Below are 15,617 nucleotides of genomic sequence, written 5' to 3' on the forward strand. Positions count from 1 at the left end.
TGTAATCCTGGACAAGTCATTTCACCTTGTTTGCCTCCATTTCCTTATCTGTAAAATGAGCTGGAGAAAGAAATGGCAAACCATTCTAGTATCTTAGCCAACAAAATTCCAAATGGGGTCACAACTTAAAAAAACAAGTGGCACATGAATTTGGTAAGCATATATTTTCCTGTTTCCTGCCTCATTTGATACATTCAGTATTAATCATCATAAAGTCATTAAGCAAGGATATTTTTGGTACATCTTTTAGGGAATCTTGCATAATTCTGACATGGCTGGGAGATGCTTTATTAGAGAAGAGCAATTATGTGGCTTGGACCTTAGGAGCATAGTAGGGTCTTGTTTCCAGCTTCTAGTCTAAAGCCTATAGAAGAACAATCTGGATAGGAATCCCAGACCAAAATGGAGCTTATGATTTTATTACTTTGAATAAACAAGAGTTTTCCAGCCAACGACAGGGGCTAGATTTTGCAGCAATTTTCAAAAACTCCAAATGGGGCAAAGCCTAAAGGCATGTTGCTCAGATTCATATCAGGAACTTGGAGAGCTCATTCAAGAAAGGCAGTAGTAATTGGACTTTGCCTTACGTTAGACCATTTTGGAAGCACTGAAAGCTTACAGGTCTCCAGTCTGAGTTACTCTAGAGACAACATCCTGTACGCTAAGAAAGTAGCATCAAGACCATTCCAGACTTTCTCAGTTGTGCAGACCCTATCCCTAACTTAAAGTCCAAAGTCAAGAAGTTAGAGAGAAGACTAAGCAAACAACAAAACAACAAAATGAATGGCTAGGCTAAAAAATTAACTATTGAAGTGATAAGAATGCCCAAGATACAAACCCAGAATATCTGCAAGCAAAATCTCTTAAAAAACATAATTTAGGTACAAATTTAATTAGAATTTCTTAAGAGATGAAACAGGAGTTAAACTTTTTATAAATAAAATGACTTTAAAGGGAAATAATTGGAAAAGAAATGAAAGTCATGGGAAAAGGCAAGGGAATTAACAGCTTGGCAAGTATAAAACTTTGCTCAGTTTCTTGTAAATTTAAATGGATCAAATAGTTCTAAGCAACATTAGAGATGCACAAAAAGTATTAACTCTTTTTGAGGTGCAAAGAAAGGGAAACTGAGAGAGTAGCCATCAATTGAGAAATGGCTGAACGAGTTAGGGTGTGTAAATGTGATGGAAAACAATACTTTTGTTCTGTATGAAATGATGTAGGGAATGGCTTCAGACAAATTTGGGGAAACTCATGAACAAGTAAGCAGAGGCAGATTTATATATAATGTATATATATATTATTTATCAAGACAACTTTAAAAGATTTAGGACCACCGAACAGCATGATGATGATTGATTTCAGCAGACTCATGATGAGGCATGCTCCTTGCCACCTTGTGGATTGGTGAAGAGCTCAGTGCAAACTGAGACTTTTTTTTCCCCCTCAACATGGCCAAAGCTAAAATTTCTTTTGCTTGACTCAAGATGTTTTTATTAGGGGTTTTGTTTTTCTTTCTCATTTGAGGAAGGAGTGTAGGAGGGAGAAAAAGCAGATTTTTGCAGATTGAAAAAATGAATTTAATTTTTAAAAAGCCTAAAAGATATCCAGGAAACTTATGATTGGAAATGAAGGGAACAAGTCACAGAATCAAAAGAATAGATGATAGAAATATAGCCAGAGTGCTATATTGGTACACAATGATGATTAACACATCTGGATAAAATGTTTGTGATTTGATTATTTCTTAAATAGAGACTATAAGGAAGGACATGAACAAGTGTGCATAGGATGAAAGAAGGAATTCAATTCTGATCGGTTCTACTTGGATGAATACACGTCAGGGATACAATAGAATATAAATAATGAAGTGTGACATTGAAGAGAAATGTAAAAACCACAGAATGCATGAAATCTCTAGGTTTAAGTCATTTTGATGATTTTCAGTGTAGCTTTTTTAGGCTTATGTTGTCATTTTAGTTTAGTCTTAATGTAAGCATGACAGTATGTAAAGCTGATTCATACTGTATTATTTCAATCTCTCTTTAAAAAAAAAAACTTTTCTAAAAACATTTTGAGGAGCGCTATGTACAAATATATATTGTTTGGATTTTGTTCTCGTTTTGATTGTATTTCTTTAAAATGTTATTCATATGATACTATTCCATGGCTATCAGTGCCTGTCAGTATAGTACATATTGAGCTGGCCTCAAAGTCAGGAAGAATTGAGAACTTGCATCTAATACCCTAGTATATGACCATGGCCATTATTTGGTGTCCCAGCCAACTGTGTAATGTTAAAGCTGAATTGCTTGCTGTTCATTGGTGAAGGGAATTTCTATACCAGGGAATACCTCGTATAGTAGGTAGGTCTAGATCAGAGGTCAGCAAACTAGCACCCTCAGAAAAAAGTATTTTGTATCTCCTGGGAACTAAGAATGATTTTAATTGCACTTAAAACAAATCTTAGCTTTTTACTTCTGTAGTTTACAGAAACCTGGTTTAGAAGAGAAACAAAGTTTCTTGGCTGAAACAAATATGAAAATGCTAGGACAATGGTGTGTTAAAAAGCATTGCAATATGGTCCATATACTTGGGTTGTTTTTTCATTCAAATTATATTTAGTCATTTGCTAAGTTAGTTATATTATTATTATGTCCTTTTTTCCTATTTCTAAGACCTGGGGTGGAGAATCTAGAGTCAGGGGTTTTTATCAATTCCATTTCTTAGCTTGTTTATATGTAAAATGGGGAGAATTGCCTATCATGGGATTGTTGTCAGTATCAAATGTGAGACAGGTAAATGCTACCTAAGTATAACCTACAAATTTATTATACAAATGTATAACCTACAAATGCTAGATGCTTGTTTTAATACATCTAAAGATAAATTGTATGGAACATTGGTTGGTTGATGTGTTTATTTTTAAATCACAGAGTCTTTGACACTAGCTGTATGTCTTCCAAGATTCCTTTGCTGACCAGAGTCAGGTAGGTTACAGTATGCCAGTAATGAAGCCATTGCAGAATTGCTAGAATGTACACATTACCATCTGATTATTCAAATTGTAAAAGACATTGTCATATAATTAACTTAGTGTCTTTTGGTATGCTATAGGCCAAGCCTTAAAACTTTTTCCATTCATGACCTCTTTTCACCCCAAAATTTTTTAAATGACCTCAGGTATATAAGTATATAAGGTAGGTATATAAATTAAACATTTACTGATAATAAATTATGAAGAAATTTATTTTAAAACATTTCTTTGGTGTACATAAAATTTTATTACTTATTAAAGTGAAAGCAAATTTGCATACTAATGAGGTATATGTGCTTGCTTGTTTTTACATAAATAGTTAAATCTCAGTGGAATATTTGATACCTTTTACCATTGCCAAATTGTTTGCAATCCTCACAGTTACTCAATCCCATATGGGATCATGATCCACCCAGTTTAAGAAGCTTTGCTATAGGGTATCTATATATGGTCCTTGCTTTCTGATCCTGTCTCTTAATTAATTTGTTTTATGCTTTAAAAATTTTTTTTGTGCATGTGTTGTTCTGTTCCTTTCCCTCAACAAAATGTGACCCCCTTTTTATTGCAAAGGATATTTTGTTTTATGTTTCTATCCCCGTCCCCTAGGACTGTGATTTGCATGTGTGTGGTTTTTGATTATTTGTGTAGTTCACAGTGTTTCTTGCCAAGACAGTCAATGTGATATAGATAGAAAGGGGTGGGCTTGAAGTCAGGAGGACCTAAATTCAGGTCCTGCTTCTGATACTTTACTAGTTGGGGAATTGTAGACAAGTCAGATACTTAATCATTCAGTGTCCCAGGAAGTTCTTTGCAAATACAAATTAACAGACAAATTGCCTTGGACCTGCATTACTGGAGGGAAAAAAAGATAAGTAAAATTCAGAGACATATTAGAGGGAAAGTTTGAAAGGGGAAACTTTCTCTGTGTCCCTCTTTAAATTGCATTAAATTGTTGAGCAAGCACTTTTATATGCTTATCACCATGTGCCTTTTTCTTTTTCCTAAGATTTACTGTGAGTGGATATTCTGAGGTTATGTATTTTCATTGCTTATTGAATAGTACTCTTGAGTCTTATTGGTTCATATTTTTTTAAAGGATATTTATAAAGGACCTTGGTGTGGAATGAGAAAATGCCATTTCTTTATCCTAGCCCCCCAAATATTTCAAATTGATTTATCTATCTAACTTGCTGAGGCACTTGGAGTTAAATGACTTGCCCAGGGTCACATAGCCAGACTTGAACGCAGGTCCTCCTGACTTCAGGGCTGGTGTTCTAACCACTAAAAAGTATTTCAATTTTAAAGTCATATCATGTATAGAAATGATACAGGATACAAACACTAAGCATTAAATTGATCTAAACATCTGGTTAAGGTTGTCTTGAACCACCATTAGAGAGAGCTCTTACTCTATGAGCAGAAGTAAATTAAACTGCTCAGAAGAGGCAGATATTCATGAAAGAAGTGTGGTATTTGTTCCTATATGAGGACAACACAAATCAGTGAGGGTAATGAGAAATATAACATTATTATAGCTCCTTGGGTGTAATGTTCTCTTCATGTGTATTATGTCTAGGATTCTTTTCGTTTTATTATTTGATATACTTATCTCCTTTGAAAAATTCTGTTTTCTGACTAGGCATAACAACAACACAGGACGTTGGTTGAGCAGGTTCAGAGCTATCTGGGATCCAAAGCAAGAAGACTGCTTTATTGTTGGCAGTATGGCTCGTCCAAGAAGCATAGATGTGTTCCATGAGAGTGGAGAACTGGTACACTCTTTTATTGATGAAGAATGCCTTGCCTCTGTTTGTTCCATCAATGTCATGCACCCAACTCAGAATATCTTGGCTGGGGGTAATTCTAGTGGAAGAATTCATGTTTTTAAGGGTTAAAAAAAAAAAAGTTGCCAAGATTTGACTTTGACTAGAGTTGATTTATTTAGTTTAGGTGGTACTTAAAAACATTGATTTCTAGTCTTATAACACAGGAAGTTTTATAAATATGATAACACCAAAGTGAGCAGTATGCACTTTTCATTTTTGGGGAGAAGCAATAGAAATCTGGAGTTTTTTTTTTTCTCTAAAAGTTGGGGGTGAGAATTTGGGGGTTGAGTTGTATACATTTATATAGACATGTTTTGAGGTACTTAAATGTTTTGAAAATTATTGTATTAAAGTTTTTGTGACCCAATACTTAGTCGATCTGCTATTATTTCCATATTTGTTTCTAGATTCATGCTGGAAGGGACCTTGAAAAATCATCCTATCTTCATTAGAATTATTCTTGTGGAGGAATTACATGCCATTCTAGATGTTTTTCTGTCCTTTAATTTTTATTTGATTACCTCCAAGGGTGATTGAGCTATCTTTTAAAAGAATCACTCTGAATCTGGGTGGATTAGGAGGTCTTTCAGATTAAGTGCCTCTTTGGCTCTTTGTTTATTTGTGCTATTTAAAATTTTTTTAAAAATTGATATCTTGTATTTTTACATCACTTACATTTCCTGTTTAACTCTCCCTTTTCCTACAAAGATTCTTCTTATAACAGTCTTAAGGGGAAAAAAAGACTGAAAGTCTTGACAGATGCAGAGTACCATTTCCTCCAAAACAAAGGTGGGGGAATATTTCTGGTATTTATTTTTGTTGGAATTTTTCTTTTTAGAACTTGTTTGAGCATAAGTAAGGCTGCCTAGCTGTTGATCCAGATTCCTTTCTGGTGGCTAGTTGGTACCCAATCTTATTGTAGAATTTATAGTTTTATACAATCAAATCTCCTTCCTGTTTTTGCTGTTCTACTTGAGATTTGAGTGTTTCTTGATCTTTTTCATTCAGCGGTGTTCTAGTCTTGTCTGTAGTAACATTTAAAAATACCTTTCTATGAAGTCATTGAAAAGATAAGAATAATTAGTTACGACATTCCTGGGTTTCACAGATTCATCAGAGCCTTATTATCTTAGTTCCTTGAAGAAAGGCCCAAATCAAATTGATGAATAGTGATAGCCTGTGAATGCAGGGGGGGTTGTGTGTACACACACGCGAGTACATGGTGTCCTCCTGTCTGCCTTTCCTGGTAGTACTTCCCTAAAGGAATAGTATGTTTCCCGCTAAGTAAGTCCCAGCTGCTGTATGTATTCCTCAAGCATCTTGGGCAGGACCATCAAGGGAATGCTAGGTTATCTGTTAGCATTTTTTCAAAGGATTTAAGTCTTGAAAGGGCCTTGGAAATCATCTGATCTAATCTCACCTTTATTAGGGCCTCGGAAAATTGACTTGCCCCAGGTCATAACAAGTAATAAAAAGTACAGCTAGAATCTGAGCCCCAGGTTCTTTGGCCTAAGTCAAGGCTTCTCTTTTTTTTTAACCACCCCTCCCTGGAGTAACTCATCTGAATGAATCCCAGGAACTACAACCAACAACATTTGAAAATGCTGGATTCTGAGTGGAATGATATTTTCTATTCTCCTATTTACAGGCTTAATCACTGCAGTCCCTGTGCTTTTTATTATTCTCCAGTCAATGCTGAAAGCAATAAGGAGGGAGGAAAAGATAGGAGATTCCTTGGTACGGTTAAAATCTCGTGTGTTTTTGATCTTTTGATCTTAAGTCATAACTAGGTATCATCAGAGTAAGGTGCCCTTTCTCCTAAGTTGTAGTAATTGGTTCCTGGCAGGGTCATAAGGTAAAAGCCATGGGGTAAGGAAGGGGATTTTGTAGTGCTTCTTCACTGAACATGTTTAGATGTGAAGTTCTACTTGGAAGAAAGATTGATAAAAAAATTTTGACTACATTGTTAATTCAACTTGCTAGAATTAAATAAACAAGAACAAACAACAAACCCACTCGTTTCCCATGATATTTAAATATTTATTTAATTTTAAAAATAGTCTTCATGGCACCAATGACTTTATGATAACTACATATTATGGATGTAGAAAAAGGTACATCAATTGAAGGAAAATGTAACTTGAAGATTTGGCACATGAAAGGGTTAACATCTATTTTTATGAAACTAAGGAATTCACATTTGCTGTAGTTTAACCTTCTGCTTAAAGGACGCGGTACACTATTCTTTAATAAAAGATTTGTTTCCTCTGATGGACAAAGCTCTGGAAACCAATGCTTTTCCTATGAAATAAAACTAATTGGAAGAGAAAATTGAAACCTTGTGGAACACATAATAAAACTTGAGTTAAAAACATGACTAGTACTAAGGGGTGGGAGAGACACCATATGACATTAGTAAGAGACAAAGGAGGTTTGTTATTTAGTCTATTTCAAAAGTAAATCTAAGCAAAAAATTCTGTCCATAATTTTTTGGGTTAAACTCTTCTTTAAAAAAAAAAAAAAAAACAGTTCAATGGACAAAATCTCACAATAGGAAGTGGTGTGTAGCACTACTGTACCATTTGGACTTTAGACACAAGTAACATATTAAAAAATGAAATACTGTATCTTTCATGTATAATGAAAATGGTCTGGATTGAAACTATCACTTGCTGCATAGAAACACCATGTTACTACAGGCTGAGGTAGGAACACTACTCTAAAAGTAATCTGCTATGTTGCATAAGACAGTAGATATCCATATTAAAACCAGCCCCCAGCTCCTGGCAGCCTCTTCTCACATTGTCTATCTTTTATTTGTAGTCCTATGCTAAAAAGCCTTGTTACAAATGGCAGCATCTCATTTTTAAAGTGAAAGGAAATTCAGTGACCCACGTCTTCTCCCATCATTCTTGGTCTGTTTGCCACCCTGTCCAGAGTCATTGTTAAAAAAGAGTGTTGCTGGCAGGGAGGTTCTGGGACAATCCATTCCACCAGATCATCCTGTTCTTTCAGGTTCAGACATCTTTTGTCTAGCATGGGGTATGGTCCTCACATAGCATGAGGTTTCTGAAGGGAAATGGTCACAGATATCTTAATATCTCCTGCTCCTAGCATGTAATTGGGTCTGCCAGCCTAATGGCAGGAGAAGATTTTTTAATGTTATAGATGAAAAAAAATCTTTCATAAAAATAATAAAATGGTATTAAAAAAAAAAAAGCTTGTGCAACAGCTTTGATTTCTGTTAAGATCATGGATCCAGTTTTCATCATTTCATTTGCTGTTCATTTGCTGGTTTGACTAAGTATGTAGCTAATAAGGGAAGATCTAACTTGAAAACTGCTCATTCTCCTCCCCAAGGGATAAAAGCAGCTGCCATCTGAAATTTGTCTCAGGAATACAGACACTACAAGTCTTCCTTAATAAGGTTTGTTAGGCTCTGTATAATTTAGAAATCTTTCCCTGAGATGAAAGCAAGGTCTTGTGCCTTTCTGAGCATATGCCTTCCCTGCATGTTCTTAGGCAGGTGCTGCTGAGGATTCCCTCAGTGAAGATAGTGGGCCTTCATTTTCCTGATGAAGAGGATGGCCCCAGCATTGACTCCAGGCTATTTGAGTCCAGTTCCTTTACCTTCTAGACTTAGAAATTCCCCTCGGCTGATTCTTCTGGCCTCCTCCATGGATATTGATGTTGAAATTCTGTTTTTCTGGAAGCTTTTCATCCTCAGGATCAATTTCTTCCTTGAACCATTTTGTAATCAGATTCTATTTGCTCACTCCACAAAGTAAAAAAAAAAAAAGATGATTAACAAAATGGCATTTGCTTCTTAAATCATACATTGTGAAAGTGTCCTTTTCGGGCGGTACGAATTATGTACCACTGAATCAAAGATCTTTCGGATAAACAAACTATGGTTGCTGCTAGCTATGTGCTTTTGCCTGAAATTCCTGAATGGGCAATCCTTGGCCAGTAATTTCAATTGCCTTAGTACTTTTAACACTTCTGGACCAGTGAAAAAGGCTTGAGGCTTGGGGGGAAAATCCGCAGATGACCGAGTTCCTATAACAAGATACACCCTGATGTGCACCGAGCTCTAGTCTAAGGGAACAGACTTACCCTACCCCTGTTGCTGCTGCTGCTGCTGCTGTTTCAGTGGCCCCTTCAGATGCCCACACTCTGCTCAGATTCGGGGGGGGGGGGGGGGGGGGGAAAAAAAATAAATCCAACTCAGACCAGTTGCTAAAGGGTTTGATTATATGAACCAGCTTTCCAAACTATTCAAAGCAGATGACTTAATGAAAACATTCTGTCTGGGAGGGGAGCCCGAGCGACTCCCCCTTTTGCAAACGGCTGCACTCCGAACACGTTCCTTTGAGGCTGCCACGGCCAGTCCGCTAGCACTCAGTAGCACCATGACAAAGGCTCCTGCAGAATACAACAGTGCTAGTCCTTGACTAGTGTCCCATCTGCCGGGTGACACTAATGGAATAATCGTTAATTATAATAAAATAAATTCTTTTATTTGATACTTTCAAAATAATACACATCTATGAAAATCAAAATTCAAAACCAGAAATTATCCTGCAAATTGGAAAGATGAAAAAGAACCGCAGAGTCTTTCTTGGAAGGACTTCGGAAGAAAACGAGTTTCCCCAGTTTATTTAGGCGGGACTCGGGCCTATCCTTTCTTCTCCCGGGAAACAACCCTCCTAGGCTGCAGTGTACTTTGGAGTCATGAGAGGAGGACTTATATGTGCCGATGGTTCCGCGATGGGTCCCATTGCTGGGAACGGTAGCAGGTATCTCCTCGGTCCACCTGGCTAGTTAATGGGAGGAGTCATACCTTCTCAGGTGTCAATGAGCAGGCTCACCACGGAGCGGATTTTGCAGGCAAACCATCGCCTGAGGGGATAAAAGTATTGGTAATGGAACTGTTCAAATTCAGGGGTCTGGCGGATATCACGGAAAAAGGCAATGTCAAGGTCAGACTCGGTAAGGACGATCAGGAGGAGGAGCAAAACAAAGAGGAGTCCCACAGTCACAAGGAGCAAACGGAGGACACTTAAAACAAACTTATTCACCTGTTCTGCCTCTGGCCCGCCGTGCCCCGGACACAGGGCCTTCAGCTCGCCCCCCGGGGCCTCCGCTTCCGCCGCGCTCGGGGTGCTCGCTTCCGATTCCTTCTCCTCTTCGATGCTGCAGGGGGCGCCGTTGATCTGCCTCGAGAGCAGCATCAGCTCCAGGCTGTGCTCCGCCACGGGCGTGGGCAGCACGCTGTCCGCCGGGCTGTAGGCCTCGTCCGCTATCACCGCCACCCGCTCGCTGCTGTCGGCCCGGCCGCTGCGCGCGTGGGGCAGGAAGGTGTCGCTGTGGGACGTGGAGCGCACGGGCGTGGAGTGCGCGCTGTCCCGGAGGGACTCCAGACCTGCGCACGAGAGGGAGCCACCGGTGAGTCCCCCGCCGGGGAGGGGCCCACGACACCCGCCCATCCGGAGGGGCCCGCTGTGGCGGCCACGGCCCGTCCGCGCCACGCCCGGCCCACGCGCGCCACGTCCGGCCCCTCGTGCCACGCCCGGCTTATCCGCGCCACGCCCGGCCCACGCGCGCCCCCGCCCCGCCCACGCGCGCCACGCCCGGCTTATCCGCGCCACGCCCGGCCCCTCGTGCCACGCCCGGCTTATCCGCGCCACGCCCGGCCCAACGCGCGCCCCGCCCCGCCCACGCGCGCCACGCCCGGCTTATCCGCGCCACGCCCGGCCCCTCGTGCCACGCCCGGCTTATCCGCGCCCCGCCCGGCCCACGCGCGCCCCCCGCCCCGCCCCGCCCACGCGCGCCCCGCCCGGCCCGGGCATTAACTAATAATTACTCTTGTTAATTAATTAATAATTAAGTTAATTAAAGGCCATCGACCCTGATGCCGCTCCAGCGGCACACTCGGCTATCCGGACTGTTGGGGGCTCCTGAATTACCCCGTCGCCCTCCTTAAGTGCTGGGGATTTAATCTATGAGTTTAAGGCAGGAGCAGGGGTCCTCAAACTACGCCCGCGGGCCAGATGCAGCAGCTGAGGACCATTATCCCCTCGCCCAGGGCTGTGAAGTTTCTTTATTTAAAAGCCCGGAAAACAAAGGTTTTGTTTTTACCATAGTCCGGCCTCCAGCAGTCTGAGGGACAGTGAACTGGCCCCCTAGTTAAAAAGTGTGAGGACCCCTGGGGGGGATAGGATTGGGAAAAAGTATCACCTAGCAGAACTGACACCCCTCAGACTCTCTCGGAAATAGACCTAGAAGAACACCTTACTTGTTAAGTGTCATCACGACAGCCCACAGTTCCCTAATGCCTAATAGCAGATACTGTTTCAAGCTTTTGTGAGCGGGCTCATGGCCTTTGCTTGTTTTGAACCACAGGATGCAGTCAGCTCAAAGGAAAGGCATTTACTGAAATGACATACTCAGGACAGCAGTGACAAAACAGGTTCCCCTCAATCTGAAGCACAATTTCCTCAACGCCTTGTTAATGGGAATGTGGCTATTTGTGGACTCCTATTACCAAGTATGTCCCCTTTTACAGATAAGGATGCTGACAGGGTGGTTGCCAGACCAAACAAATCTATCCCCCCTCCCTGATGCAATGAGGGTTTTTACTACTTTGAGCCCCTTTAAAGGATAGAGTTCTGTATACACCTCTCTTCTCATTCCTTTTGGAACAAGGATGTATGACCTGTTCACGAGCCAGGACATTCTTTTTTTACGTTATACATATTAAAATATATGTTAAAGCCAATATATGTAAACATTTATACAATTATCTTACTGCATAAGAAAAATCAGATAAAAGAAAAGGAGAAAGAAAACAAAATGCAAGCAAACAATAACAAAAAGAGTGAGAATATTATGTTATGATCCACACTCAGTCCCCAAAGTCCTCTCGCTGGGTGTAGATGATCCAGGACATTCTTTTGGGGGAACCTTGGCTAGTACTCAGGCTATTAGCAGGGAATCACTAGCTTCCAAAACTCCTGGTATTGGACAAATTCATGGACAAATACAAATTCTGGAGTAATTTCTACATCTGCTCATTTGTGCAATCAATCAAAAATAAACATTAAGTGACTTATGTACGGTAGATATAAAGAGAAGCAAAAATAAAAATTCTGTCCTAGGAACATAATCTAATAGGAAAGATGATGTGGCAAAAAATACATGCATAGAAAACTAAATACAGGATAAATGTGAAACAACAGAGGGAAGGTATTAGAATAAGGAAGGGTTAAGGAAGGCTTTCTATAGGAAGCAGTATTTAGTTAGGACTTAAAGGAAGCTAGGGTGGTCTGTAGTTGGAGCAGAGAAGGGAAAGCTTTTCAGGAATGAAGGACAGCCAGAAAAAATAGCCATGAGAAAGAATGTCTTATTCATGAAACAGCCAGGAAGCCAATGTCAGTGGATCAAATAGTCCATATTGGTGAGTAAGTATAAGAAAACCAGAAAGGTAGAAAGAGGACTAGGTAGTGGGTATATTCAAAGAGATATGGTGGACGCAGACCTTTTCCCCCATTTCCTAAGAAAGATGTCCTCAGCTGAATTCCTAGATTGCACCCACCTTGTCCATTTCCCTTACCAGGAAAGGGGACATGTGTAAGTATCTGTTGCCCTTTCTGAGTACTGAGCTCTGTTATGGATGTGCAAAGATAGGATAATCTTTGCTCTATCCATATTGCTCCTGTACCTCTGGTGCTTTCTTATTTTTCCACTTTGCTAAAATGCTTTCAAAATGGCACTCTCCAAATTAGTCACCAGTGATCTAATTGGTAAATCTAATGGTTTTTTTCTTAATCGTCAATCTTCTTGATCCCCTCTTCTCTGGATTTTTGTTTCCCTTCTGGATCTTCATTCATGTATGTCCATTAAATACAAGTTCTCTATTTGGCAATATTATCAGTTCCCTTGGATTCAATGATCACCTTTCTATTTATGGTTCCCAAATCTTACCGAGTGTTAACTTTTTTGCTGACCTCCAGTTTTGCCTCTCCCACTGTTTATTAAATATCTCAAAGTAGATGTCCTGTAGAGGTTTTAAACTCAATCTACTTTCATTCTCCAAAAACCTCCCCCTCTTCCCAACTTCCTTAGTATTGTTGAGAGCACCACCAAACTCAAATCTGTTGCCAAAGCCTGCAGATTTTACCTTTGTAAACATTTAATGTGCCCCTTCTTTCCTCTCATACTGCCACCATCCTGGTACAGACTCTCATCCTTTTATACTTAGACTATTGTAATAACCTGCCAGTGGGTCTGTCTGCCTCAAATCTCGGTCCCCTTCAATCCATCTGCTCTTTGGCCAGCAGTGAACTCCAATGGCTTCTTATTGTCTCTAGGATCAAATATAAACTTCTCTGTTTGGCATTAAAAGTCACTCATGACCTCACACCCTCATACCTTTCTAGTCTTCTTCCACTTCACCTACTCTGTGGCCTAGTGACATGGGCCTCCTGGAAGTTTCCTATTTCAGACTCCCATTTTCTGATTCTGGGCATTTTCACTGACTGTCTCCCATTCTCTTCCTCCTCATTACCTTCTCTAGATTCCTTCAAGTCCCAACTAAAATCCCATGTTTTACAGGAAGCCATTCCTGATTTCTCTTAATTCTGGTGCCTTTCTTCTACTGATTCTTTCAAATTAGTCTGTGTATGGCTTGTTTGTTGCATGTTGTCTCCATCCTTAGACTGTGAGCTCTTGGAAGTCAATGAGTATTTTTGCTTTTGTATCCCTAGTATTTAGGCATAATGTCTGACCTAATAAGGAAAAAGTCATGTGGACCAATAAAACTGAAAAGTAAAAATACTAATCTTGGAGATTACACTAGATCTAAACATGTTTTAATACATTCTAGATTGAACGCTGGTGGAATTACCAATAATAAACAGTCTGATCTATCAGAGTGATGCCCTAAATTTGAATCTAGGAGCTAGCTAATCATAAAGAAGGAAAATGACTCAAATTACACTTTCATTTTACCAGTGATAGCTCAGTCTTGAATCTTTGGGTTATTGCCCTGGCTAGCAGGGAAGAGCCCAAGTAAAGACTCCCTCTAAGAAGCTCAAGTACAAAATCAGGAACCTCTTAAAAATCCAGGCTAGAAAGTCTTCCACTTTACCACCTCACCTTGAACAGATCTAAACCCTTGTATCTACAGCCAAAGCAGTCTCCAAGAATGGCAGTTACTAGTTTTATTGGTTCAGAGTTACTTTTTTTCTCCTTCAGGGCAACCTTTTTATTCATCTGTTGGAGAGAGACTGGTTGTGGATAGCCACATGAGGAGCTTGTGTGAATGGCTTAACTAAGTCCTACACAATCTCCTTGAAAGCTCTTGGTTCATGTGCAGAAATGTTTGTAGTAGTTCTTTTTCTGTAGTGCCAAGGAACTGGAAATTGAGTGGATGTCCATCAGTTGAGAAATGGCTGAATAAGTTATGGTATATGAATGTTATGGAATATTATTGTGGGGGCAGGTAGTTGGTGTAGTGGATAGAGCACCAACCCTGAACTCAGGAGGACCTGAGTTCAAATGTGGCCTCAGACACTTAACATTCCTAGTTGTGTGACCCTGGGCAAGTCACTTAACCCAATTGCCTCAGCAAATATATATATATATATATATATATGAAAATATATATATGTATGTGTATGTATATATATATATGTATATAAAATGATGAGCAAGCTGATTTCTGAAAATCCTGGGAAGACTTACATGAACTGATACATAGTGAAGTGAGTGAGCAGAACTGGAAAACACTGTACACAATAATACAGCAAGATTATGTGATATTCAACTTGGCTCTTCAACAATGTTGTGATTCAAGGCAGTTCCAATAGACTTGGATGAAAAGAGTCATCCACATCCAGAGAATGGACCATGAGACTGAATGTGATCAAAGCATAGTATTTTTACTTTTTTGCTGTTTGCTTTTTTTTTTGTTGTTGTTCTTGTGATTTTTTTCTCTTTTCATCTGATTTGTGCAGCATGACAGATATGGAAATATGTTGAGAAAAATTGCACATGTTTAAACTATAATGGACTGCTTGTCATTTTGGGGAGGGAGGGAGAAAAATTTGGGACACAAGGTTTCACAAAGGTAAAAGTTAAAAACTATCTTTGCATGTATTTGGAAAAATAGTATTAAGAAAAAAAGAAAGAAGGTTCTTGGTTGACCTGGTTCCAGAAAGGAGAGAGGAAGTGAGAAGAAAAAAAGTAATGGTCCTAAGGAAAGGTAGGCTGTTAGGGAATGACCCTTTTGTCTCTCTTCTCATGTTCATGCGCCAGATGTTAATTAGCCAGGCTCCTTTTACAATTATTTTATCATTTTGTTCTATTTCTAGACATCCCACCTATTTTTGGCACATATGACAGCATTTAGTCATCTGTCTTAAGCTATATGGTAGCTTCTAGTTGGCGTGCTTCACATTTGCATGGTGTTTAGTACCTTTTAAAGTGCTTCCACATCTTTTGTCTTCACAGTTCTATGAGCTAGACAGAATAGGTATCATTATTGTTCAGTTATATCTGACTCTTCATGATCCCATATCCCATACTGGCTTGGGGCTGTCTTAGCAAAGACATTAGAGTGCTTTGCCATTTCCTTCTCCAGTGTATTAAGGCAAATAGGGGGTGAAATGACTTGCCCAGCATCACCCAGCTAGTAAGTAGGGTCTGAGTTGGGATTTGAACTTGGGTTTTTCTCCTCTGGGCCCAGTGAT

General features: G+C 39.7%; 2 protein-coding genes across 7 annotated transcripts in view; one reads left to right on the forward strand and one right to left on the reverse strand.

Moving 5' to 3' along the window:
• WDR76 (WD repeat domain 76) overlaps positions 1 to 5,230 on the forward strand; it is a 42,715-nt gene extending 37,485 nt beyond the window's left edge. For all 5 annotated transcript variants that reach the window (XM_012546724.3, XM_012546742.3, XM_003756062.4 and 2 more), the window contains exons 12-13: positions 2,937 to 2,990; positions 4,677 to 5,230. In XM_012546724.3, coding sequence (XP_012402178.2) covers positions 2,937 to 2,990; positions 4,677 to 4,932 — 310 coding nt within the window. In that variant the 3' untranslated portion in view covers positions 4,933 to 5,230. The remainder of the gene's footprint in view (positions 1 to 2,936; positions 2,991 to 4,676) is intronic.
• Positions 5,231 to 8,509: 3,279 nt separating this feature from the next.
• FRMD5 (FERM domain containing 5) overlaps positions 8,510 to 15,617 on the reverse strand; it is a 365,304-nt gene continuing 358,196 nt past the window's right edge. The window contains exons 14-15 of one of the 2 annotated variants that reach the window (XM_023500960.2): positions 9,945 to 10,288; positions 8,510 to 9,765 (exon numbers count right to left, since the gene is read on the reverse strand). In XM_023500960.2, the coding sequence (XP_023356728.2) occupies positions 9,718 to 9,765; positions 9,945 to 10,288 (392 nt within the window). In that variant the 3' untranslated portion in view covers positions 8,510 to 9,717. Of the gene's footprint in view, positions 10,289 to 15,617 lie in introns of both variants that reach the window. The other variant, XM_003756063.4, reaches the window with a different exon arrangement.

This window comes from Sarcophilus harrisii, chromosome 2 (genome assembly GCF_902635505.1).
Source record: "Sarcophilus harrisii chromosome 2, mSarHar1.11, whole genome shotgun sequence".
NCBI lineage: Eukaryota > Metazoa > Chordata > Mammalia > Dasyuromorphia > Dasyuridae > Sarcophilus > Sarcophilus harrisii.